Source organism: Oncorhynchus keta, chromosome 33 (assembly GCF_023373465.1).
Source record: "Oncorhynchus keta strain PuntledgeMale-10-30-2019 chromosome 33, Oket_V2, whole genome shotgun sequence".
In the NCBI taxonomy this organism is placed as follows: domain Eukaryota; kingdom Metazoa; phylum Chordata; class Actinopteri; order Salmoniformes; family Salmonidae; genus Oncorhynchus; species Oncorhynchus keta.
Window position 1 is genome coordinate 24,230,518 of NC_068453.1, and position 27,942 is coordinate 24,258,459.

The 27,942-nt window shown below is 44.0% G+C and overlaps 2 protein-coding genes across 6 annotated transcripts; both read right to left on the minus strand.

The window, feature by feature from the left end:
* Positions 1-1,477: 1,477 nt before the first annotated feature.
* On the minus strand, positions 1,478-15,754 carry LOC118379217 (uncharacterized). Of its 5 annotated transcripts, XM_052492553.1 has the most exons (9): positions 15,538-15,751; positions 15,088-15,381; positions 13,688-14,857; positions 13,353-13,476; positions 8,388-8,491; positions 8,076-8,191; positions 7,817-7,860; positions 2,049-2,145; positions 1,479-1,914 (listed from the first exon to the last, which is right to left on the minus strand). In XM_052492553.1, the coding sequence occupies exons 3-9, from the start codon at positions 13,831-13,833 to the stop codon at positions 1,847-1,849; spliced, it is 699 nt and encodes a 232-aa protein (XP_052348513.1). In that variant the 5' UTR covers positions 13,834-14,857; positions 15,088-15,381; positions 15,538-15,751; the 3' UTR covers positions 1,479-1,846. The 5 variants fall into 5 exon arrangements, 4 of the variants coding, with proteins under 4 accessions (XP_052348516.1, XP_052348513.1, XP_052348514.1 ...); XM_052492556.1 differs by lacking the exon at positions 2,049-2,145 and having other exon boundaries at positions 1,478-1,914; positions 15,538-15,754; XR_008089313.1 differs by lacking the exons at positions 15,088-15,381; positions 15,538-15,751 and adding an exon at positions 6,638-6,726 and having other exon boundaries at positions 1,899-1,914; positions 13,688-14,600.
* Positions 15,755-18,306: 2,552 nt separating this feature from the next.
* Positions 18,307-27,657, minus strand: LOC118379215 (T-complex protein 11-like protein 2). Its single transcript, XM_052491627.1, has 8 exons — positions 23,768-27,657; positions 23,337-23,469; positions 23,116-23,236; positions 22,572-22,805; positions 21,961-22,081; positions 21,456-21,618; positions 21,204-21,376; positions 18,307-20,073 (listed from the first exon to the last, which is right to left on the minus strand). Exons 1-8 carry the CDS (start codon positions 23,955-23,957, stop codon positions 19,805-19,807), a joined length of 1,404 nt encoding a protein of 467 aa, XP_052347587.1. The 5' UTR covers positions 23,958-27,657; the 3' UTR covers positions 18,307-19,804.
* Between the last annotated feature and the right edge of the window lie 285 nt (positions 27,658-27,942).

Genomic DNA, 27,942 nt, shown 5'->3' on the forward strand with positions numbered 1-27,942 from the left:
TTCTGTTCAAGGTATGGAAGACATTTTGGTAGTATATTGTGAGCTCTGTGTCTATGTTGATATGATGAGCTCTGTCTCTATGGTGATATGATGAGCTCTGTTTCTATAGTGATATGGTGAGCTCTGTGTCTATGGTGATATGGTGAGCTCTGTGTCTATGGTGATATGGTGAGCTCTGTTTCTATAGTGATATGGTGAGCTCTGTTTCTATGGTGATATGGTGAGCTCTGTGTCTATGGTGATATGGCGAGCTCTGTTTCTATAGTGATATGATGAGCTCTGTTTCTATAGTGATATGGTGAGCTCTGTGTCTATGGTGATATGGTGAGCTCTGTGTCTATGGTGATATGATGAGCTCTGTTTCTATAGTGATATGGTGAGCTCTGTGTCTATGGTGATATGGTGAGCTCTGTGTCTATGGTGATATGGTGAGCTCTGTTTCTATAGTGATATGGTGAGCTCTGTGTCTATGGTGATATGGTGAGCTCTGTGTCTATGGTGATATGGTGAGCTCTGTTTCTATAGTGATATGGTGAGCTCTGTTTCTATAGTGATATGGTGAGCTCTGTTTCTATAGTGATATGGTGAGCTCTGTGTCTATGGTGATATGGTGAGCTCTGTTTCTATAGTGATATGATGAGCTCTGTTTCTATAGTGATATGGTGAGCTCTGTTTCTATAGTGATATGGTGAGCTCTGTGTCTATGGTGATATGATGAGCTCTGTTTCTATAGTGATATGGTAAGCTCTGTTTCTATGGTGATATGGTGAGCTCTGTGTCTATGGTGATATGGTGAGCTCTGTTTCTATAGTGATATGATGAGCTCTGTTTCTATGGTGATATGGTGAGCTCTGTGTCTATGGTGATATGGTGAGCTCTGTGTCTATGGTGATATGATGAGCTCTGTTTCTATAGTGATATGGTGAGCTCTGTGTCTATGGTGATATGGTGAGCTCTGTGTCTATGGTGATATGGTGAGCTCTGTTTCTATAGTGATATGGTGAGCTCTGTGTCTATGGTGATATGGTGAGCTCTGTGTCTATGGTGATATGGTGAGCTCTGTTTCTATAGTGATATGGTGAGCTCTGTTTCTATAGTGATATGGTGAGCTCTGTGTCTATGGTGATATGGTGAGCTCTGTTTCTATAGTGATATTATGAGCTCTGTTTCTATAGTGATATGGTGAGCTCTGTTTCTATAGTGATATGGTGAGCTCTGTGTCTATGGTGATATGGTGAGCTCTGTCTATGGTGATATGGTGAGCTCTGTTTCTATAGTGATATGATGAGCTCTGTTTCTATAGTGATATGGTGAGCTCTGTTTCTATAGTGATATGGTGAGCTCTGTTTCTATAGTGATATGGTGAGCTCTGTTTCTATAGTGATATGGTGAGCTCTGTGCCTATGGTGATATGGTGAGCTCTGTTTCTATAGTGATATGGTGAGCTCTGTTTCTATAGTGATATGGTGAGCTCTGTTTCTATGGTGATATGGTGAGCTCTGTCTATGGTGATATGATGAGCTCTGTCTCTATGGTGATATGGTGAGCTCTGTCTATGGTGATATGATGAGCTCTGTCTCTATGGTGTGAGCGTACCAAGTAATTAGGCGTCACTCTAAAGCGGGAAGGTGGAATAAACGAGTCAGGAGTAGGTTTTTCTGATTGAACACGGTTCTCTATTGAGGGTATTTTGTCAACAAAAACATTCTAACATAATCAATGAAAAATCTTCCAAGGAAAAACACACATCTTCTTCTCCAGATGAAACAAGAACACAATAGGATAATCTTTAAACTACAACAAACATAAATCACGGGTTTGTCACCATCTTCGTGGTTCTTTCAGCTCAGCTTCTCTCTCTCGGTGGCCATCTTCCAGAGATAGTTTTTCTCCTCTCTGCTGGTTCCATTCTCTCTTTTATAGGGGAAGGAGAGTATCTCATTAGTACCGTCAGCTGTGCTTAATTGACTCTGGTTACCTTGTCTCCCATGCTTTGTTGGGCTACTATCCATGAGCCCAGCCTGCCCTCTAGTGGTCCTTCCACATACCTTCCCCCCCAGGACCGAACCGGAGGGTCGGGCGCCAGACGCACCGTCTTGGTCGCGTCGGGACAGCGCGTCTGCATTCCCGTTCCTCGATCCGGCTCTGTGGATGACATGGAAAGAGAACGGTTGTAAAGACAAAAACCATCTGGCTATTCTGTTGTTATTGTTTCTCTTACCAGCCATCCACGTGAGGGGCGCATGGTCAGTAACTAATGCAAACCTCCGACCCAGTAGGTAGTACCGGAGATAATCGAGGGCCCACTTGATGGCTAAGGCCTCTTTCTCTACGGTCGCATACCTCTGTTCCCAATCGCTGAGTTTCCTACTAATGAAGAGAATCGGCTTCTCTGCTTCACCTTGAGCTAGTACGGCCCCGAGCCCTGTATCCGAGGCGTCGACCTGCACAATGAACTCTTGTGAGAAGTCCGGAGCCTGTAGAACGGGATCGGAACACAGGCCATCTTTTAACAATTGAAAGGCCTCTTCCGTCTTTCCACTCTACCTGGTTTGGCAGGTTTTTCCTGATGAGGTTTGTGAGGGGGTTGGCAATGGTTGCATATCCCGGGATAAAACGGCGATAATATCCTGTTATCCCTAAGAAGGCCCGAACGTCTCGCTTGGTCCGGGGTCGAGGCCAGTCACGAATTGCCCTGGTCTTCTCTGCCTGCGGGCGTATTTTCCCATTCCCCACGGTATACCCCAGGTATTCCGCTTCGGACAGGCCCAGGCAGCATTTATTTGGATTGGCTGTCAACCCTGTGGCTTCCAAACTCACGAGCACCGCCCATAATCGCAGGAGGTGACTATCCCAGTCCTCGCTGTGGATGACCACATCGTCTATGTACGCCGCTGCATACTCTTGATGGGGCCGTAGAATGGCATCCATGAGGCATTGGAAGGTTGCAGCAGCTCCGTGGAGTCCGAAGGGCATCCTCACATACTGGAAAAGCCCCTCTGGGGTGGCGAAGGCAGTCTTTGGGCGATCCTCCGGAGCCACCGGCACTTGCCAATATCCCTTCGTCAAATCCAGGGTAGTGATGAACTTGGCCTTTCCTAAGCGCTCCAAGAGTTCATCCACGCGGGGCATGGGGTACGCATCAAATGTAGAGATGGCATTCACACCCCTAAAGTTGTTGCAGAGTCTCATACTACCATCGGCTTTGGGGACCAGGACTATGGGACTGGACCACTCGCTCGTCGAGGGCTCGATCACGCCCATCCTCAACATCTCCCTCACCTCTTTCTTAGCGATGACTCGGCGAGCCTCAGGAATCCTGTAAGGGCGGATATGCACTTTCTTGCCGGGTTCAGTGTGGATATGGTGGAACAGGACATCTGTTTGTCCTGGGAATGGAGAGAATATTCAACCAAAGTTCATAATCAGCTTGTCTAGCTGTCTTGACTGCTCCGGTAGGAGAGTTTGGCCACGGCGCACCTGTGGTAGAGCCTCCTCTTTTCCTTTGCCCTCCAGGGCCATCAAAGCCACCTGCTCCTCTCGTCCATGGTACGTCTTCAGCAGGTTTATGTGATAGAGTTGGACCTTCTTCCTCCTGTCAGGTTGCTTGATGAGGTAATTGACCGGTGAGACCCTTTTCATTACCTCGTAGGGCCCCCTCCACTGCGCCAGCAAGCGATGTTCGGCCGTGGGCACAAGCACCATCACTTTCTCTCCCACGGTGAACTCACGGGGGGGGGTCGCAGATTTATCATAGGCCCGGCCTTGGGTCCTTTGGGCCTTCTCCATATGCTCCTTGACTATGGGCCACACTGCTGACAGGCGGTCTCTCATCAGGGTAACATGTTCTATTGTAGATCGAAAGGGGCATGGTTGGGTCTCCCAGGTCTCCTTGGCTAAGTCGAGGATTCCTCGACAGGGTCTGCCATAGAGCAATTCAAACGGAGAGAATCCAGTGGATGCCTGGGGTACTTCTCGCAGGGCAAACATTAAGTGTGGGAGAAGCATGTCCCAGTTTTTCCCGTCTCGGGACACCACTCTTCTCAACATGCTTTTAATTGTTTTGTTCAAGCGTTCACACAACCCATCTGTTTGAGGGTGGAATATGCTTGTACGTATCTGTTGAACCTGATATAACCGACACAAGTCCTTCATCAACCGGGACATGAACGGGGTTCCTTGATCGGTTAAGATAGTCTTGGGAAGGCCCACACGAGAGAACATCAGGAATAACTCCTTGGCAATTCCCTTTGACGACATGTTACGTAGGGGTATGGCCTCCGGGAACTTGGTAGCATAATCTATAACCACTAGGATGTACTCGTGTCCTCTGGCGGATTTTGGGAGGGGTCCTACGAGGTCCATAGCTATGCGTTCAAAGGGAGTCTCTATGATGGGGAGAGGAATCAAAGGGTTACGTAGGTGTGGCCGTGGGGCTGTACGTTGACATTGATCACACGTCTTACAATACCTGGCCACATCTCGGGTGACACAGGGCCAATAGAATCTCTGCATGATTCTGTCAATCGTCTTGTCTCATGCCAGGTGTCCTCCTAGGATGTGGGAATGGGCTAACTGTAGAACTGTATCCCTGTATGGTCTAGGCACCATTAGTAATTCCTGGTTTTCCCCCCTTCGTCGTACGACCCAGTATAAGAGACCCCGCCTGACTGCATAGTAAGGAAGAGGGGGCTCACCTGATCCATCGACGTTCCTTCCGTCGATCACCTTCACCTTCCTCATGGCCTCCCTTAGGTCTGGGTCTCTATGCTGCGAGGTGCCGAACTGTCCCTTTAATTCCTGGGGCAGGTCAACCTCAGTAGAGGGATGTGGAGGTTGTTCCACATCCCCATCAGGGGAGACCGAGGAGAATCCCTTCCAGGTTCCCTCCTCGGATGGAGCTTCAAATATATCCCTTAGTGCCTGGTTGCTCCTTCCTTCCTGCGTTGTGTATAACCCTTCACAGGTGTCTTCATCTGTGGTTTCCTGGAATATCTGTCGTAAACGTTGGGTCGCTATTTCTTCCTCTGCTGTAGAGGACGAGGACGCGGCTACGTCTCCTTGTAGTACTACTACCTCGGGCTTGGAGATTCTCTTCTTACCTGTCCCCCTTCTTCCCGTGCATAACGTCATCTGCCGAAGCTCCTTATATAGGGGACAGTCTCTCCCGATCAATAATGGCACCTTCAGCTGGGGCACTTTCCCTGCCCTGACTGTACACCTTCCTTTTGGAGTGAGAATAGGCAGATTCACAGTGGGGTAATAGTGGGTGTCTCCATGGATACAGGATACGGCTACTTTGTCTGGTAGCAGTGTGGCGGAGGTCACCATCCGCTCCTCTACTAACGTAACCATACTTCCCGAGTCGAGAATAGCTACCACATCTTGTCCTTCAACTCGCACCGGAATCTCTGAGGCTGGGGCTATCTCTGCTAACCAACAGTGTTGATCCTGCCCCCTCAAAACGGGATGTGTGGGGGTAGGCAGTGACGACTCCGTGACCATGGGCTCATCCTTGCTAGGACATTGTGGGGCATAATGGTTGGGAGACTGACACTTATAACACCGACCCGGCTGTGTGGTGGCTGACTTCTCCCACCTCCGGGGGGGGCTTGGACGTTTCGGTGGCGGGCGCGCCGGGGTGAGTCGTGGTACGGGATTGGAAGACTCCTTCCGTTCCTCCTTGTCACTTTTTAACAACTCCCCTGTAGACCGATATGTTTCCACCGCCTGGGCTATGTCGTCGGCTGACAACGGGTTGGCTTGCCCCACAACCCTTTTTAAGTCACTGGGTAATTCTCTCAATATCTTGTCCACTACGAGAGTCTCTATCACATGTCCTACTCCCTTTCCAGGTTCTAGCCACTGTTTCGTCAGTCGTATTAAGGCAAAGATCTGGGCACGGACGGGTTGATCAGCTGTATAGGTCCATTGATGGAACTTTACAGCCCTATCTCTGGCAGTCAGCTGGTACCGGGACAGGATCTCGGTTTTTGGTCGCCCATAGTCCGCAGCTTCGCGGGAATCCAGGTCAAAATAGGCTTCCTGAGCCACCCCGGTCAAAAGAGGAGCTAATGCGCTAGCCCATTCTGTGGGCGGCCACTCTTCCAAGGTGGCCGTCCTTTCGAAGGTCATGAGAAAGGCCTCAATATCATCCTCCTTGGAGAGACGAGGTAAGATGGCGTGAGCAGCCGCTCTTGGCCTAACTGTAGGTTCTTCTCGTCGACTCAGCTGTTGTTGCAGGAGTTCTATGGTTGCCTGCTGTGCCGTGATCAATTGTTGTAGTAGGGCGTTATCCATCGTTCTTGAATGGTTCCTCCGGGTCTTCTGGAAGAATATTAATTTACTCACTTATCCTTGTGTCACTCGTCCACCTAATGCCTGCATCCTCCACCAATGTGAGCGTACCAAGTAATTAGGCGTCACTCTAAAGCGGGAAGGTGGAATAAACGAGTCAGGAGTAGGTTTTTCTGATTGAACACGGTTCTCTATTGAGGGTATTTTGTCAACAAAAACATTCTAACATAATCAATGAAAAATCTTCCAAGGAAAAACACACATCTTCTTCTCCAGATGAAACAAGAACACAATAGGATAATCTTTAAACTACAACAAACATAAATCACGGATTTGTCACCATCTTCGTGGTTCTTTCAGCACAGCTTCTCTCTCTTGGTGGCCATCTTCCAGAGATAGTTTTCTCCCTCTCTGCTGGTTCCATTCTCTCTTTTATAGGGGAAGGAGAGTATCTCATTAGTACCGTCAGCTGTGCTTAATTGACTCTGGTTACCTTGTCTCCCATGCTTTGTTGGGCTACTATCCATGAGCCCAGCCTGCCCTCTAGTGGTCCTTCCACAATAGTGATATGGTGAGCTCTGTGACTATGGTGATATGGTGAGCTCTGTCTCTATGGTGATATGGTGAGCTCTGTGTCTATGGTGATACGGTGAGCTCTGTCTCTCATATGTGTGTGTCCGTGCATGTGTGTATATGAATGAGAGTGTGTGTATATGCATGTGTACAAACACCTGCACGGCGTCAGCCTCAGGCAAACCGGCATTAGCTGTAAAAACACTGCCCCTCAGTGTCATTCAAACGTACTTTTTATTATGTTTTATTTTGACTTTATTTGTTATGCATCATTCTATCTCCTGCCCAGCAACTCCACTCCCACTTGTCTCCAATTCCACATCCCAACCCTCAGCTTCCCTCAGCCCATCCCACCTATCTCTGTTGGCCACCCTCTTCGGATTTCTACACAACATGTATCTTTCAACTATGCTGTGATGCTTAATGTACAATTTCAATCTATCTAATCGAATAGAATCCACAGATTGCGAGTTGAAGATAAATACTTTTACTAAGAGTATTAGTATATTAGTAATTGACAGACCCGGTCTCTCCAGAAATCCTAACAGTTCTATTTCTAGGGTCAATTTTATATCAATGTTATGCATTTTCAGCCATCCCTGAACCTGAGACCAGAAAGAGGCTACCTGAGGGCAATACCAAAATAAATGGTCTATTGATTCTGTATCCTCAAAACAAAATCTGCAGAGCTTCGATGATTTCATGCCCCAAATTTTCAACATTTTGTTGGTTGCAAGAATTCTATATAATAATTAAAGCTGAAAAGCACAAAGTCTTGAATCTGGCGTCGTTTTTTTATCAACTCATACACCCTGTACCATGGAATCGGTACACATAAAATCTATTTTTTGCAATCTATTTTGCAATCTGTACTGAACATTTATAGTATCCATTTACAGTACATTTAAAGTATCATCTGTACACTAAGACACGCATACACACACACCTGTTTAGGGCTGGTTATTTCTTCATCTGGGCTCTCTTCCTCCTCTGTAAAAAACCCAACAGACAATAGGTTACCTATGAGTCTATAAACAATAGGCTATGAAACAGGTTTAGTACCAATAAGCCAGAAATCCAATGAGTCATGACATTACCTACTAAACCAGAACTGTTTGACTTCCTTTTATTTCGCAATCCTTGACTGGAACATCCTGCTTTTGAATGACTCACTCAATTACTATGGTCAAATGGTGTGTGTTTACCCTCCAGATCGGGTTCCTTCCACAGCCCTCCCAGCAGCACCGTGTTGACGTTCCACATCCCTGTCACGTACTCCTGCTTCTGACCATTTAGAGCCTCCATCTTCTGCCTCTGCCTCCTATCCACACACACTGGTTTGTTAGCTGCTCGCAGTCCTCATAATGTAAGAAACATGATTACAACAAAAAAGAAAAAAAAGAATGGAGAAAAAAGAATGAAAATAGTGGGGCAGACAGACAAACAGTAAGATAGACAGACCTACAGACAGACAGTAAGATAGACAGATAGTAAGACAGACAGACAGACATACAGACTTCTTCCTCTCGTCTCGTCGTAGCTGGAGCAGTCTCCTTCTCTCGTCCTCCTCATCATCACTATCGCCACTATCGTACAGGTGGAACGCCGCCCAGTCAGAGTCCTTCAGAGAGAGTCCTAGTCAATCGCTCTCTGATACCACAAAAATAACTGGACATGTATCCAGTGCTTGAATTGGGCCTGGAAAAACACTGGTACTCTAATATTACACAGGTACTTAAAGAGTGGGAGAAGGGGTTTGCTAGTTTATTCTCAGGTAACGAAAATGTGGCATATTTTGAGGAAGAATTTTATAAAGACAAATATATGTTCCCTGAAAACTAAACTGGAAAATACAATGTGATATTTGTAACTCATATTTAAATGAGGAGCTCTCTGTGGCAGAAGTTAAGAAGGTGATGGACCCTGCAAAAAATGAGAAAGCGTTTGGCATTGATGAACTGCCTAATGAGGTTTTAAAATCCCCTAAATTAATTGACGTCCTATATGATTTGCTCCAAATGTGTTTTGAGTACAGTATACTGCCATCCACTTGGTATGAGTCTATAGTGAATCACATTATCAAAACTTCAAAAAATTACCCAAGAGTGCCACAACTATAGAGGCATAAGTTAATTAAGTACAGTTTATAAATTATATTTTCATCCATCCTCAACAATAGGCTAATTCGATTTTTGGAGGATCAAAACATTCTGGTGGAAGAACAAAATGGTTTTGGTAAATCCACAGCCTGTACAGATCAAATCTTCTCGGTCTGTACAATAATCAGAAATAGATTACACAAAGAGAAGCCTACTTTTGCATGTTTCATTGATTTCCAGAAAGCTTATGATTTTGTAAATAGGGATATTTTAGCCTATAGTTTGTTAAAGACAAGGGTTGAAGGGAAATTTGATTACGCAATCCAGTCTCTTTACAAAGTATCAATTGCTTGTGTGCATGTTAATGAATATGGCACAGACTGGTTTCCCACACCCTCGGGTGTTAAACAAGGAGACGCCTTATCACCGACTTTGTTTGCTTTATTTATAAATTACTTTCCAAAAGAAATTCAACAGTTAAATAATGGAGTAAGATATGATGATGAAATGTTAAGAATCCTTTCATATGCTGATGATACTATTTTCATGGAAGAAACTGAACAAGACCTGCAGAACACGTTATTATGTGCAGTCAATTGGTGTAAAATATAGAGACTCATGATCAACCAGACAAAAACACAGATAATGACTTTTAGAAAACCAGCTACTAAGATAAGTGTTTTTCAGTTTTGTTTTGGTGAAGACATTCTTGAGTTTACTAGCAATTATACATATTTGGGTCTTTTTATTGATGAACATATGACCTTTCTATACGGAACATCAGCCCTGGCCGACTCAGGAAGTAGAGTTCTTGGAGGAGTTATGGGAAAAACAAAAACACTGAAAGATATTGGTTATTCTACGTACTCTAAACTGCATCAGACATGCGAGTGTCCTGTTCAGACATGCGAGTGTTCAGACATGCGAGTGTCCTGTTCAGACATGCGAGTGTCCAGACAGGACATGCGAGTGTCCTGTCTGGACTATTCAGCAGGAGTGTGGGGTGCTAAGAGAGTTATTTTAAAAACGAACATGTCCATAACAGAGCAATATGTTACTTTTTAGGTGTCCACAAGTTTGCACCTTTCCTTGCAATAACTGGGGATATGGGCTAGGAACCCTGTGAGGTGAGATGGAAGGCATGTATGGTGAGACTTTAGAATAGACTGCTGGATATGCCAACTGCCAGAATAGCTAGTAAAGTTTTTCAACGGGATCTATCCATAGGGGGAGACTGGGCAGCTGAAATGTCCAACCTTTTTCAAGAGTCTGACTGTGAACATCTGTACGAAAACCAAATGAAGGGAGACATAGACATGATTGAAAAACAACTGTTGATACAATATGAAAAAAAAATGGGTGGTGAGATGAATTCTAAACCCAAATTGAGAACCTTTTGTTTGATTAAGGGTGAATTTGTGTGTGAGAGATATATTATGTATAACCTACCTAAAAGCAAGAGCTCACTATGTGCACAGGTAAGATCAGGGATATTGAAACAGGTCAGATCAGGGATATTGAAACACGTAAGATCAGGGATATTGAAACAAGTAAGATCGGGGATATTGAAACAGGTCAGATCAGGGATATTGAAACAGGTCAGATCGGGGATATTGAAACAGGTCAGATCGGGGATATTGAAACAGGTCAGATCGGGGATATTGAAACAGGTCAGATCGGGGATATTGAAATAGGTCAGATCGGGGATATTGAAACAGGTCAGATCGGGGATATTGAAATAGGTCAGATAGGGGATATTGAAACAGGTCAGATCAGGGATATTGAAACAGGTCAGATCGGGGATATTGAAACAGGTCAGATTGGGGATATTGAAACAGGTCAGATCAGGGATATTGAAACAGGTCAGATTGGGGATATTGAAACAGGTCAGATCGGGAATATTGAAACAGGTCAGATCAGGGATATTGAAACAGGTTGGTATCATGGTGAAATGGAAGACGAAAGACTATGTAACTATTGTGAGCTCAAATAAATAAAGAAGTAAACTTATTTTAACCTCTATTGTCCTTTCTATACTCTTACTCTTATTCTAGAAAGCACACCCGATATACCCTGGCATTATGTGACTGAGTGATGAGGACAAATTGAAATAGTTTTTTGTCTATTGTTTATTTCAGTTTGCATAATATTTAAATAAAGCCTGGAATAAAAAAAAAAGGCTACCTATAATTAAATTGTAAAAAAAAAAAGATATACAGTGGGGAGAACAAGTATTTGATACACTGCCGATTTTGCAGGTTTTCCTACTTACAAAGCATGTAGAGGTCTGTAATTATTATCATAGGTACACTTCAACTGTGAGAGACGGAATCTAAAACAAAAATCCAGAAAATCACATTGTATGATTTTTAAGTAATTAATTTGCATTTTATTGCATGACATAAGTATTTTATCACCTACCAACCACAAGGCTGGTATGTACAGTCGTGGCCAACATTTTTGAGAAAGACGCAAATATTAATTTTCACAAAGTCTGCTGACTCAGTGTCTTTAGATATTTTTGTCAAATGTTACTATGGAATACTGCAGTATAATTAAAATAATTTCATAAGTGTCAAAGGATTGTATTGACAATTACATGAAGTTGATGCAAAGAGTCAATATTTGCAGTGTTGACCCTTCTTTTTCAAGACTTCTGCAATACGCACTGGCATGCTGTCAATTAACTTCTGGGCCACATCCTGACTGATGGCAGTCCATTCTTGCATAATCAATGCTTGGAGTTTGTCAGAATTTGTGGGGTTTTGTTTGTCCACCCGCCTCTTGAGGATTGACCACAAGTTCTCAATGGGATTAAGGTCTGGGGAGTTTCCTGGCCAAGGACCCAAAATATTGATGTTTTGTTCCCAGAGCCACTTAGTTATTACTTTCGCCTTATGGCAAGGTGCTCCATCATGCTGGAAAAGGCATTGTTCGTCACCAAACTGTTCCTGGATGGTTGGAAGAAGTTGCACTCGGTGGATGTGTTGGTACCATTCTTTATTCATGGCTGTGTTCTTAGGCAAAATTGTGAGTGAGCCCACTCCCTTGGCTGAGAATAAACCCCACACATGAATGGTCTCAGGATGCTTTACTGTTGGCATGACACAGGACTGATGGTAGTGCTCACCTTGTCTTCTCCGGACAAGCTTTTTTCCGGATGCCCCAAACAATCGGAAAGGGGATTCATCAGAGAAAATGACTTTACCCCAGTCCTCAGCAGTCCAATCGCTGTACCTTTTGCAGAATATCAGTCTGTCCCTGATGTTTTCCCTGGAGTGAAGTGGCTTCTTTGCTGCCCTTCTTGACACCAGGCCATCCTCCAAAATTCTTTGCCTCACTGTGTGTGCATATGCACTCACACCTGCCTGCTGCCATTCCTGAGCAAGCTCTGTACTGGTGGTGCCACAATTCCCGCGCTGAATCAACTTTAGGAGACGGTCCTGGCGCTTGCTGGACTTTCTTGGGTGCCCTGAAGCCTTCTTCACAACAATTGAACTGCTCTCCTTGAAGTTTTTGATGATCCGATAAATGGTTGATTTAGGTGCAATCTTACTGGCAGCAATATCCTTGCCTGTGAAGCCCTTTTAGTGCAAAGCAATGATGACGGCACGTGTTTCCTTCCAGGTAACCATGGCTGACAGAGGAAAAACAATGATTCCAAGCACCACCCTCCTTTTGAAGCTTCTAGTTTGTTATTCAAACTCAATCAGCATGACAGAGTGATCTCCAGCCTTGTCCTCGTCAACACTCACACCTGTGTTAACGAAAGAATCACTGACATGATGTCAGCTGGTCCTTTTGCGGCAGGGCTGAAATACAGTGGAAATGTTTTTGGGGGATCTGATCACTCTTCATAACATTCTGGAGTATATGCAAATTGCCATCATACAACCTGAGGCAGCAGACTTTGTGAAAATATATATTTGTGTCATTCTCAAAACTTTTGGCCACAACTATGTGTGTGTGTGTGTGTGTGTGTGTGTGTGTGTGTGTGTGTGTGTGTGTGTGTGTGTGTGTGTGTGTGTGTGTGTGTGTATGTACAATGTGTATGTGGTTTACTGCTCTAGGGATGTAATTTACTATTATATATTGATTTTTACCTTACTTTTTCTTTCTTTCTTTTTAAAATTATTATTACTTTATGCGATGTGCAATGCAAAGAACATTGGAAGAATACTGATCATTTAATTACCATTGTGAATTATTGTAATGTTTGTTTATGTGTCAATTAATCCCATAAGGGATTCATTCCTTTAAAAAAGTATTCATTACATTCGGTACTGAGTACCGGCACCTTGACTTTTCTACTGCTTGAGGTCCAGCACCTCTTATAGAATAATGACTGAAAAGTGTTCCCTACCTGCAGAGTGTGTTCCCTACCTGCAGAGTGTGTGTGAGCTGTTGTAGTTTGGTGGAACTTCTCCACGTCAGGGCCTTGATCAGAGGGAGGTCTGTGTCAGAGTCTGTCACAGCCTGATCCACAATCACTCTGTCCTGTAGCAACCTAGACACATACACACACATAAGAACAAACACACACACACACACACACACACACACACACACACACACACACACACACACACACACACACACACACACACACACACACACACACACACACACACACACACACACACACACACACACACACACACAAGCACAAAATACACACACTCAAGCACAAAAATACACACACACTCTACCGCACACACCTCCTGAGGTCGTGGGCAGGGTCAATGTGCTTCTCGATGTTGGAGCAGGGCCCAGTGGACAGCAGCACCAGAGGCGACTGGGGTCTGGCAGGCAGGGCCTCCATCTCCAGCTCCTCCAGGAGAGTCTCCCTCTGCAGGTCTGGCATGGAACTATACCCCTGGGTGCTCACAAAAATAACTGCATAAAATACAACTCATAAAAATAAGTAAATAAGTTATGACTTGTCAATAATAACCATCCTGTATGCATGTCTTCAGGGACCAGTAGGAGTGGGTGTGAATAGTGTATGATGTGTATAGTATAGTGGAACTGGTCTGGTCTGGTGTAGCCATGGTAATACATGCTGGTAAACAATGACAAACAATTGATTATAATTGTCACAAGTGTACTTGACTATGTGTGTGTGTGTGTGTGCCCGTCTATGTGAGAGAAAGATAGAGAGAGTGAGACAGAGAAAGAGAGACAGAGAGAGAGAGAGAGAGAGAGAAAGAGCGAGAGAGAGAGAGACAGAGCGACAGAGAAAGAGAGAGAAATATAGAGATAGAAAGACAGAGAAAGAGACAGAGAAATAGAGAGAGAGAGAGAAAGAGCGAGAGAGCGATAGAAAGCCTTTGTTGGTGATCAACTCCATCAACATGGACCTGCTCCAGGTCCATGTCTCCCATCTTCTCAGTCATCTGACAGACAGGCAGGGAGAGAGAAGGGAACATTTCAGCTCCCTGTAGCTTTACCACAGACACACACACACCAAAACAGCAGAGAAGCAAGTGTACACACACATTCACACGCATGGAGACACACACACCCACACAGAAAGATGTAGGTACCGTATACACACAGACAGACACACAAGCACACACACAAACCTACCGACCCACACTCACTCACACAACACATACTCTCTCTCCCTCTCTCTTTCTATGTCTCTTGCCTCTCGGAGGTCCCTCTCCATAGGGTTTTTGCCCTGCTTGATGGCACCGCTCTTCTTGCAGCCAGCCTTGGTCTGCAGAGTCAGGCCAAAGTCCAGTTTGCATGGCAGCGCTGCGTGTGTCTCCATCGCCCCTTTCAGGTTGCGTCCGGCAGCTCTGGGTCTCTCAGCGCTCAACCGGGCTCTCCGCGTAGCCTTGATCCCTGCCGCTACGCTGCGTCTGATCGAGTGGACGTTTAAACTGCGGAGAAAGAATAACCGTTAGCAATAAGGAGAACAATAACAACAGCCAATTGCATTTACAGCTGCTTGGTGAGTTTGCACTTATCTACAAAAGGCAGATGATCGATAATTCAAGTAACGAGCTTAGATGGCAAGTTCGCCTGTTAGATTTTGGCTGCAATTGGTTTCAATTGTACATCTTGGTGTAAAGAAGCAAGAGATGTTGATTTGACGACCTTTGATCCCCACCTAGGAAATGATGGAGCTCGGGGAAACCCTGCTCGCCAGTCACTCACAGCCTGGTGCAGTCTATGGCCATCTGGGCCCCCAGGCGGCTGCACTGAACAGCGCGTGGCGCCTCAGCCTGTCCAGCAGGTGGAGGTAGTTGAGGTAGTTGAGGTAGAGCTCCTGGCAGATGCGGAGCACCTCCTGGCATGTCTCCGCCTGCAGCTGCCTGTTCTCCTCCTGGTTCAGCGTGGGCTCTTCCATCAGCCCCTTCAGGTCCTGCCAGATCAGGCCCAGCTCTGACGTCATCACCGCCACCTTGGGGGAAGGGGGGAGTCACAGAGTGTTTTTGGTGGGTGGGGGCTGTGTGTGTGTGACAGTGTTCCATCCACCCATCCATCTATCCAACCATCCATCCATTTAGTAGATGCTTAGGAGAGAGAGTGTATAGTGGATCCTAATGGAGTGGCTCACCAGAGTGGAGCACGGAATGCTCCTGGATCCTGTACTGTAGCTGCTGACACATGTCGGCCAGGGAGGTGGGGTTGGTCTTCACCCCCTCTGACACCGACGGGGACACTGTTCTCTCCTCCTGGACCCTGTCTGGGAGGAACAACACACCCGGGACGTGTGTACATACCTTTCATTCTCCTGTATCACTTCCATTCAAAAAAACAATAAACATATTTTGTTTTGGCATCATAAGATATATGTGGGGCATGTGGATAGAGAAAATAGACTGTGTAGATCGACACATTACATTTACATTTAAGTGATTTAGCAGACACTCTTATCCAGAGCGACTTACAAATTGGTGCATTCACCTTATGACATCCAGTGGAACAGCCACTTTACAATAGTGCATCTAAATCTTTTAAGGGGGGGGGGGGTGAGAAGGATTACTTTATCCTATCCTAGGTATTCCTTAAAGAGGTGGGGTTTCAGGTGTCTCCGGAAGGTGGTGATTGACTCCGCTGTCCTGGCGTCGTGAGGGAGTGTGTTCCACCATTGGGGAGCCAGAGCAGCGAACAGTTTTGACTGGGCTGAGCGGGAACTGTACTTCCTCAGTGGTAGGGAGGTGAGCAGGCCAGAGGTGGATGAACGCAGTGCCCTTGTTTGGGTGTAGGGCCTGATCAGAGCCTGGAGGTAACACCCTGTGTGTGTTTTCAGGTCAGCCCTGTAAATGAATTTGAGTGGGTAAAACTGTCTACACATCCTTTTGTTGATTCAAACAACTTAAAAGCCTCATGCATACAATCATGGATCAACAATAGCACCTCACACAAGGCACCAGGCTGTCTTCCCTCCAACAGCTTTAGATCCCCACACACCTGCCCTCTTCTATCCCTCAGGGGTTGGACTGGAAGAAGAGAGACAGTGACCCCAGGATGCTGCGGTATCTCTGCTGGATATCCTGGGTGCAGGCCACCATCTGTGTCATGGAGGTCAGCATGTCCTGGCCCTCTGTCACCCGTCGTTTGGCCTCCGCCACTCGGGAGAGGTGCCCCACCACCATTTTGCCACTGCTCATCCCCTCACTGTTTGACATAGACAGCAAAGAAGCCTTGGTATACACTGGTCTACAGAGCTTGAACGAGCAACTCTAGTATCAGGATATGACATGGCACTTTTGGGCATGCATGGTCACCTGGGTCCAGGTTCAGACCTCTCTTGGGTCATACACATACTGTAGCTACATGACACAGTGCATACAAAGACATGCATTTCTGTACCCGCTGCCTGTTATGATTCACATTCTGTGGGATTCTGTGTTTTACATTATAGCCATTACCATATATATGATTAAATATTATCTGATGTTGGCTGTGTGAGGTATCTGCATTTGTGCACTTGAGCATCATCATGAGATTAAACAAGTACATCTACTTGCCTGTTTGTGTGTGTGACAACAACTGAGTAACATGGTGTGACCTGCATGTTGCAAAACTGTAGATAATAGCCCAGCAGATGCTTTGTTCTTGTGTTTGTTGGAGGACTCCAAGAAGCGCCAAGAGGGGGGAACAGCCTGAGCGCCTGTGATAGGCTGAGCAAGTCTAAACCACGCTCAGCCTCTACTGTGATAGGCCAACAGACGGGTTGGAACTATGTCTATCACAGTATAAGAATAACTGTTTACGTACATCCTGTCAGTTCCCTGTTCTGCCATGTGTGGTATTACAGTGAGCCCGTATATACGAAAGTTGCATTTGCCATTCATTGCTTAGCTAATAAAAAATACATAGTATACAATTGGTGACTCATTGTCATATTTATCCTGATACCAGATTCGAATTTACGCAACTCGTAACAATTCACAGGCTGTCATTTTTCATTCATGGTAACTTTGTGAACCAAATATCTAGCTAATTCAACGGCATCACATAAAAATTCAATAAAAAGACGTGGAAACGTTTATTCAACCAGTTTTTACCCAGTGGGTAGCTCCCCCCTTGAACGGTATTGCGCAATCTTTACAGCAACGCTCTGTACTAACTAGCTAGCTAACATTAGCTAGCCAGCAAGCAATGGAAGTTGGAACTTTGACAAGTGAGCTCTAAAAACGATATAAAATTAAACAAAAATACTACTTGATTTTGTCATCATTTGGAGAATACCTAAATAATTGTTCATTCATATTAATAGATAAGAAACATAACTTGCTGTACGTTTAGCTACCATTATTTCCTCATAGCATGAGGGACGCGTTGCTTGGAAACGCAAGTTCTCACCAGTGATGTATACAAACCCTGGACGGCATTATGTGAATTGGCCACAGTGACTTTGAAGCCACAGGTCAGTCACATTGGCACTCCCCAGAAGGAGCAGTCCTCCATAGGATAGGAATGAATGGAATTCTACATCATTTTTTGTTGTTGTAGTGGGGACAGTAAACATTACAACTTTAAAACAAAAAAGACACTTTAAAGAAATGTTTTATATATTTAGCTCACATATAATTTTAAAAAGTATGCATTAAACGGGGGTGCAAGATGGAGGAGAGGTGGCTTCAAAACCAGACAGGCAGCTGATTTGTCAGGTCACTGGAGTTCTGTAATATAACAGCAACGAATGTTCCTTCTAGTTACATTACTTGTCCGATTGTAATCTTTACAATCTATGCCCTTTACAGGTATTACAGGTATTACTCTCTTTTGATTGTTGTGTCTGTATGTAGACAACTATTTTCAATAAGCACACACACACACACGCGCACACAGGTCACTGCTAAACAAATAATAAGGTACTGCATGAGAGTTTATTGTATTATAGCTGCGTTACATGAGAAGATAAAAATGTATTTATTCAAGTGAATTTTAAAAGCTAACAACATACAATGTTTATTCTGCGTCAAAAATTTCCATTGTGGGAAGTTTTATACATTTCAAAACACCTTCAGCACCTCTCATGACTTGAGTTCTAAACCAAAAGATAGATATTACATAAAATGTCCAGAAACATACAGCTGTTGGATAGCTTTTAGGGAAATATAGGTATAGAAGGACAACTAATACTGGTACCTTGAAGATATAAAGCAACCAACTTTATAAATCCACTGACACAAAATAACAAAACAAAAATCTACATTAAGTCAACACATTCAAACAACCCAACAAAATGACTGAATACTATGCAAGGTCTAACATACAAAACATTTTCCAACGAATGTTAACACAAAATAAAACATCTCCAAAAGGTCAAAGATCAGAATCCATCAGATTTAGTGATTCCATAATCATATCAATTAATCAGGGCCCCCCGCCCCAACAAAGTTATATATATTAATTAAGTCTCCTAATTTAGCTCAAGTGATTTAAACATGTCTTCGACATGTTGGAAAGCAACAATTAAAACAAGTCTCTTGTTTTCATTCAAGATGACATTTCCCGAGCCCTAACCAGTTTAATGGCGAGTTATCACAAGCCGACATAAGTTAAAAAACAACTTTTTATATTTCTATTCAAATGGTGGCACGTCAATGAATAAGCTAATGGCATGAATAATATAGCATTTTGTCTTCTGGATTTGTCAACGTGTAACAAACAGTTATAGATCAACCTTATTTAACCTACGCTCTGCACAGCATAAAGCATACGAAATGTGATGTTATAAAAATGGTCGACATGATTCTAAATATATAGGCCTTTCCCTTTTGTCATAAAGTCGATGAAACGTGTATAAATGTTCTTTGTAACAGTAGCACTTCATGAACATTCTACCCTTATCCGATGATACCCTCCAAAATAACAACAGAAGAATGGATGTCGAGCACTCCCTTCCATGCCAGCGCAGATTCACAACGTACCCGGATCTAATTCAAAAGGACATTGGGAAAGATTCCTCACACAAAACACTAGGGTCCATTTTTAGGTATGAATCTACACAAAATCTCACGAACAGGTCAGGTGTCACAAAGCGGATGTCGCAATAAACGACAGTGGGAGGTGGATTAGTCAAAGCTTGGACGTGCACCACAATTGCTTGTTGTCATTTTCCTGACGCACCTCTAATGCACGTACCCCGACGTTCTAGACAAAAGGTAGATGTGATACTACTTCATCTAAAGCCTAAGGGAAGGACGGTTAGGGATGGGGGGGCGATTGCATCCTCAAGGAATCAGAACGACCACTGGGGGGGTGGATTTAGGTAGCTGCTAAGTCATTCCTTTCTTCTCCCCTTTTCAAATAAGGTGTTGTCAGCTCCAGCTTTGTATTGCTCCTGGCTCGGTAGGTAGGTGGCGGTCCTAGTTGGAGTTCACAGGGTTCTGTATACTGGGGTCCTGAGGTGCGGTGGCTGCCGGTGGAGGCGCCGCGTTACTGAAGAGCAGGGTCTTGAGGATCATCATGTTGAAGGGGCTGTAGACCTGCTTGTTGAAGTTGACCAGGCTGACGAAGGTGACCGCCAAGGAGGTGAGCTCTGGTTGGATCAGGGCCAGGCCTCCGGGCGTCGGGGGCGGATTCACGTGAGAGTTGGGCGTGGCGAGGAGCACCCGGAAGTACTGCTGGACCCTCCCTCTGGAGAGGAACAGAGAAGAGGCACAGAACAAACAGAGTGATCAGAAAAACAGGCACGAGACAATTGTGAGCTATTCAAGCAATTCAATAAACTGGAGGAAAATTTCACGCAGTGTACAATTACACAGTCCATTCAGAAAGTATTCAGACCCCTTCTTCCACATTTTGTTACATTACAGCCTCATTCTAAAATTGATAACATTAAAAAAAATCCTAATTGATCTACACACATACCCCATAATGACTTATAAAAAAAAACAGGTTTAGAAATTTAAAAAAAAAATAGTATTCAGACCCGTTGCTATGAAACTTGAAATTGAGCACAGGTGCATCCTGGTTCAATCAATCATCCTTGAGATGTTTGTATGACTTGATTGGAGTCCACCTGTGGTCAATTCAACTAATTTGACATAATTTGTAACGTGGCTGGGTCTTTCAGCATGACAATGATCCCAAACACACCGCCCGGTCAACAAAGTAGTGGCTTTGTAAGAAGCATTTCAAGTTCCTGGAGTGGCCTAGCCAGTCTCCAGATCTCAACCCCATAGAAAATCTTTGGAGGGAGTTGAAAGTCCGTGTTGCCCAGCAACAGCCCCAAAACATCACTGCTCTAAAGGAGATCTGCATGGAGGAATGGGCGAAAATACCAGCAACAGTATGTGAAAACCTTGTGAAGACTTACAGAAAACGTTTGACCTCTATCATTGCCAACAAAGGGTATATACAGTGGGGCAAAAAAGTATTTAGTCAGCCACCAATTGTGCAAGTTCTCCCACTTGAAAATTACAGGCCTCTCTCATCTTTTTAAGTGGGAGAACTTGCACAATTGGCAGCTGACTAAATACTTTTTTGCCCCACTGTCCCTTTTTTTCTTTTGTTATAAATTTACATAAAAAAGTAATACAAAATTGTCTTGTCATTATGGGGTATAGTGTGTAGATTGATGAGCAAAAAAACAACAATTTAATCCATTTTAGAATAAGGCTGTAACGTAACAAAATGTAGAAAATGTCAAGGGGTCTGAATACTTTCCGAATGCAATGTAGCTTGGCTGAGAACATTGCATTACATATATACAATGAAATAGTTAATGAGCCATGTCAGGCCCTCAGGTGTTGTTTTGCTTACCCACAAGACTGCGGATAGGGTTGTTTTCCTGGGTGATGCTGGTGATCTGGCCCTTGAGTGTGACCTGGAGTTCTGGGGGCAAGGCTGGGTAGTTCCTCTCAGTCAGGGACTTGTTGAGCTCACAGCAGATCTGACCACTGACGTTCCCCAGAGCCTCTGACAGGTTAAAGTCCCTGCAGAGTGGAGGAAGTTGTCAGTCTCAATTTTCACATTGAAATTGATATACGAGTGTGTGTGTTATGTAGAACCTACGGGCTGTGCATGCCCTCCAGGAGCACGCTAGTCATCCTCTTGAGGCGCTCGGCCAGTGCGGGCAGCCCCGAGATGGGCCCTCCGATGGCGCTGTAGACAATGAGCAGTACGGAGGCCACGGCCTTTAGCAGCCCCGAGATGGTCCAATGCACCTGAGGAAGTTAGGACAGTCATTTGTATGGCATTTAATAGAGATCGACATCTTTCATTTAATGACGTAGAGAAATCAAACCCACGCTTCTCATGCTGTAAATCCCACAACACCATAAAGCAGTACAGGCTCATCATTTACTTTGGAAGAACACCAGCTGGACCTGAACCTTACACAGCACGCACTGTTCCAGGAGCATACCCTGTTCAAACAATGAATGAATACTATGCTGACCTTTAGGCAGTCAACGGTCAAATGTATTTGTAAAGAAACAGGGAAATGATCCAAACGCCAGTCCAATGCCAATAAAATGTTCCTCATAATAATTAAAGGTTAATAACAATGCAGACTCACTGGGAGTCTTCTCCACAATGCTCTGGAACTTGGCCCTCTCATACTCCACTGACTGCCTCTGCAGATCGGGCCGCAGGCTCTGGATGGTAAAGTTCACCATGTCCATCTTCATCAGATCTCCCTGCTCAATGTAATAATGCTCTCAAAACAGATGCTTCCAGAAGTAATACCTAGTGACTTGCCGGCATCAAACCCATGCCTCAACATCTGTACTTCTAGCTTCGGAGATCTAAAAGGGTCAATTGAATTTAACCAAGGATGAGCAATGGAAACAGAATACATCTGGGCTCAATTTCGATTCGCATAGCAAAGGGTCTGAATACTTATAAGGTATTTTCTATATATTTATTTTCAAATTTTGCAAAAATGTCTAAAAAACGCTTTTCACTTTGTCATTGTGGTATTGTGTGTCGATTGATTACATTTTTTGCAATCCATTTTAGAATAAGGCTGTAACGTAACACAATGTGGAAAAAGACATGGGGTCTGAATACTTTCCGAATGCACGGTAGCTTTAGAGAGGAAACAGAATCAAATGGGTGCCAGCCATGTATGGGGATGGCTACAAATATCCAAATAAATATTCACAAGGGTTGGAAACAAAACTTTGCCCAAACGTACTTGTACATTGACGCAACATTGTCGGGGCTCTCACGGAGCTTCTTGACCTCATCATCACGGACGGGGGCACACAGCTTGCCCATGATGGTGATGATGTAAGAGGCCAGGCCGTGTATGTCCACCGCTTCCTTGTCCGCCTGCTGGCGAATCAGATCCATGTCCAGCACCTCCAGGATCTGAGTCCGTAACCGATTGGCTCCCGGGCTCAGGAACGACAACAGGATCTGTTCATAGTAAATGGGTTTAAAAAATAAAGGAAAGAAACAATATATAGCAAGAAGATATCAATCTTAAAAGCTATTAGCCCAATTTAAATACATACATTCACAATACACACACAATTGGACAGGTGAAAGAATGGATTCCACTACATAACTGTTGCTTATCCACTTGTGTCAGATCAGTGATTACTGCTCAGGGAGTTAGAAATTATATGTTTTCAAAGTCTTCCAACAGGGTCATCTTCCTGATAAGATAAGCTTTCCAACCATTGATTCATCAAGATTGATAGAGGGGAAAGGGGCCAAAGCTCACCTCTCTGATCTCCTCCAGCAGTTTGATGGTGTGCTCATACTCTGGTGGGTCATCATTCAGCTCAGACTCCAGGCTATCCCAGAACGCCTTGTGAACTATATCTTTGACTTGCTTCTCCAAACTGAAAAGGAGAATTGAATATCATCAGTTGTCAATTGGCATTTGAGTAGCCCAAGTGATGGCCATGTTCACTGGGCGTCCATTTTGAAGTAGGTAGGTACCTGTTCTGAGGTAGGTGGGGCTGCTCCACATGGAAGTCACGGTTGACAATGATCTCGTGGGCCAGGGTCAGGTTGGACAGGTCCCGGGCAGCAGACATGACATCATCCAGTGTTATAGTTTTGGGCGGGCTGGCTGTAAATAGGGGGCATAACATTTCTTAAATAAGAACAAAAAGTGTTGAGAATGACCATTTTGGCATTTGAAAGCTCAACCAAAGTGGGGAGAGGGCACACAGTGTTGCATTCCGATTCTCTATACTACTCAAAAAGTGATGACAACATCAATCCAATGCTTTTAAATCAATGATGGGAAGTGTGCAAGTGCAAACTTTCTGGAAATGGGTAGGAAATGGAAATGCAATTTTTAGGATGACATTTTGACAAGCCTAAGAAGCAGTCCTACTAGACAGGGAGGAAGGAGATCTACTCACAGGAGGGCGAGCTGTGCTTGCTGCGGGAGCAGTCAAAGTCGCTGGCAGACGTGATGCTGTTGCAGCGGTCCGATGACGACTCTGCGTCGCTGCTGGCGTCCTCGCTGCCAGTGGTGGACATGGAGGTGGGCCGCTCGTCACTCCCAGGCATGGTGGGATAGCGCTGCAGACAGGCACAGCAGTCATGCATGTATGTACAGTTGAAGTTGGAAGTTTACATACACCTTAGCCAAATACATTTAAACTTCGTTTTTCACAACTCCTGGTCAGTTAGGATCACCACCTTATTTTAATAATGTGAAATGTCAGAATAATAGTATAGATAATGATTTGTTTCAGATTTGATTTCTTTCATCACATTCCCAGTGGGTCAGAAGTTTACATACAATCAATTAGTATTTGGTAGTATTTCCTTTAAATTGTTTAACTTTGGTCAAACATTTCAGGTAGCCTTCCACAAGCTTTCCAAAATAAGTTGGGTGAATTTTGTCCCATTCCTCCTGACAGAGCTGGTGTAACTGAGTCAGGTTTGTAGGCCTCCTTGCTCGCACTCAGTTCTGCCTACAAACTTTCTAAAGGATTGAGGTCATGACTTTGTGGTGGCCACTCCAATACCTTGACTTTGTTGCCCTTAAGCCATTTTTCCACAACTTTGGAAGTATGCTTGGGGTCATTGTCCATTTGGAAGACCCATTTACGAACAAGATTATACTTCCTGACTGATGTCTTGAGATGTTGCTTCAATATATCCACATCATTTTCCAGCCTCATGATGCCATCTATTTTGTAAAGTTCACTAGTCCCTCCTGCAGCAAAGAACCCCCACAACATGATGCTGCCACCCCCGTGCTTCACCGTTGAGATGGTGTTCTTAGGCTTGCAAGCCTCTCTCTTTTTCCTCCAAACATAACGATGGTCATTATGGCCAAACAGTTCTATTTTTGATTCATCAGACCAGAGGACATTTCTCCAAAAAGTACAATCTTTGTCCCCATGTGCAGTTGCAAACCGTAGTCCGGCTATTTTATGGCAGTTTTGGAGCAGTGGCTTCTTCCTTGCTGACCGGCCTTTCAGGTTATGTTGATATAGGACTCGTTGAGTGGTTGAAATTTGTGGAGTGGTTGAAAAATGAGTTTTAATGACTCCAACCTAAGTGTATGTATGTAAACATCCGACTTCAACTGTATGTATGTATGTATGTATGTATGTATGTATGTATGTATGTATGTATGTATGTATGTATGTATGTATGTATGTATGTATGTATGTATGTATATGTGTACGTACAGTGGAGCAAAAAAGTATTTAATCAGCCACCAATTGTGCAAGTTCTCCCACTTAAAAAGATGAGGCCTGTAATTTTCATCATAGGTGCACTTCAACTATGACAGACAAAATGAGAAAAAGAAAAATCTAAAATGTTTTAATAGAGGGATATAATCACCATAGTTCAGCCAGTACAGCCTACTTCCACAATTACAAAACAAAGGGACGGTGTTATGAATGGGATTGTATGCGTCTCCAGGGTAACATGATAACAGCCGGATTCTCAGCCAACCGTCCACAGATCCAGTTACACTTCACTGCTTAGATGGACGGTGTAATCATTCTCGTGTACCGCACATCAGTCCAAGCAACATAAAAAAGGCACACTTCCAGCCATCCCATCATTGAGATCAAGTAAATAACTTGGCCTACACTTTTTAGAACAATAAGTGTTGAGGCAAAGCACTTGAATATAGGCCAATAGTTTTAAAATGGACCTTAAAACATTCCAATACAATTCACTATGTCGAACTACTAGGCCAACGTGCCATATACAGAAGACACAGTATCAGACGTGTTGCCCTGTTGGGCTATCTGGCAGAGAAAACACCAACAACTCCAGTCCAGAGAGCTAGGTGGTGCTTCCTTCTTATGGAGGAAGGCTGTGACTTTAGAGTCTATGCCTGTGTGTAGTCTCAGTCATGACCTTCATCGTCATTCTCCTGTCAGACATGGCAAGGTCATAACTCATATCTCAAAGGTCACAAGAGAAAGGGAATGTCTGAAGTTTTTTTGATACAGTGCATCCAGAAAGTATTCAGACCCCTTCATTGCCAAGAGTGTGCAAAGCTGTCATCAAAGCAAAGGGTGGCTATTTTGAAGAATCTAAAATATAACATGTTTTGATTTGTTAAACACTTGGTTACTCCTTGATTCCATGTATTATTTCATAGTTTGTCTTCACTATTAAAAATGAAGAAAAACTATTGAATGACTAGATGTGTCCAAACTTTTGACTGGTACTGTACATTCAGATTGAGCATATTCAAAAGTCTGACTTTCACTCTCGGATTCGTATAGGCTATCCGTCGCTCAGCACTACAAGGCTGGTTACACCAAAGGGCATTTTCAGTTAAACTGCAGTACACTGTACAAGCACAAAACAATATATCCACACACGCGTCAATGATAAGTACACGTGATTCTGCAGCACCAAAACAAGAGCGCTGGACAAGACTGAGAAGAGATCTATCTGCCTGTGCCAAAAGAAACGCAAGACAATAACTATGTCGCTGAAAGGGTTTTAATTGATTGCAAAGCATGTTGATCCTCGAATCAAGTTACACAGGAAGAATTGTATTGAAGCTACCCACTCCAATTAAAATGTCGCTACAAGCAATAGTTGTTATTCTAACGACATTAGATTAATCTGACAAGGAGCTAAATGGCTTTTTAACAGCTAGAAGATATACATTGTTATGTTTGTAAACAACAATGCTAACGCTAAATCACACATTTCTAATGGGTTCAAGTTTGTAACATTACGATTACATACTTCCAGCTCAATCACACCAACAAGGATAAACATGACCCAAACAATACATTGGTAACTATCAACATCATAGCATAGGTGACTGTTATCATGCTCAAATGGTTTCGCTATCTAGCTAAGTTTCCAACTAGCATGTGCCAATGCTATTTTATTTTATTTTTTTATTTCACCTTTATTTAACCAGGTAGGCTAGTTGAGAACAAGTTCTCATTTGCAACTGCGACCTGGCCAAGATAAAGCATAGCAGTGTGAACAGACAACACAGAGTTACACATGGAGTAAACAATTAGCAAGTCAATAACACAGTAGAAAAAAATGGGCAGTCTATATACAATGTGTGCAAAAGGCATGAGGAGGTAGGCGAATAATACAATTTTGCAGATTAACACTGGAGTGATAAATGATCAGATGGGCATGTACAGGTAGAGATATTGGTGTGCAAAAGAGCAGAAAAGTAAATAAATAAAAACAGTATAAAAACAGTATGGGAATGAGGTAGGTGAAAAAGGGTGAGCTATTTACCTATAGACTATGTACAGCTGCAGCGATCGGTTAGCTGCTCGGATAGCTGATGTTTGAAGTTGGTTAGGGAGATAAAAGTCTCCAACTTTAGCGGTTTTTGCAATTCGTTCCAGTCACAGGCAGCAGAGTACTGGAACGAAAGGCGGCCAAATGAGGTGTTGGCTTTAGGGATGATCAGTGAGATACACCTGCTGGAGCGCGTGCTACGGATGGGTGTTGCCATCGTGACCAGTGAGCTGAGATAAGGCGGAGCTTTACCTAGCATGGACTTGTAGATGACCTGGAGCCAGTGGGTCTGGCGACGAATATGTAGTGAGGGCCAGCCGACTAGAGCATACAAGTCGCAGTGGTGGGTGGTATAAGGTGCTTTAGTGACTAAACGGATGGCACTGTGATAGACTGCATCCAGTTTGCTGAGTAGAGTGTTGGAAGCCATTTTGTAGATGACATCGCCGAAGTCGAGGATCGGTAGGATAGTCAGTTTTACTAGGGTAAGCTTGGCAGCGTGAGTGAAGGAGGCTTTGTTGCGGAATAGAAAGCCGACTCTGGATTTGATTTTTGATTGGAGATGTTTGATGAGTCTGGAAGGAGAGTTTGCAGTCTAGCCAGACACCTAGGTACTTATAGATGTCCACATATTCAAGGTTGGAACCATCCAGGGTGGTGATGCTAGTCGGGCATGCGGGTGCAGGCAGCGATCGGTTGAAAAGCATGCATTTGGTTTTACTCGCGTTTAAGAGCAGTTGGAGGCCACGGAAGGGGTGCTGTATGGCATTGAAGCTCGTTTGGAGGTTTGATAGCACAGTGTCCAATGACGGGCCGAAAGTATATAGAA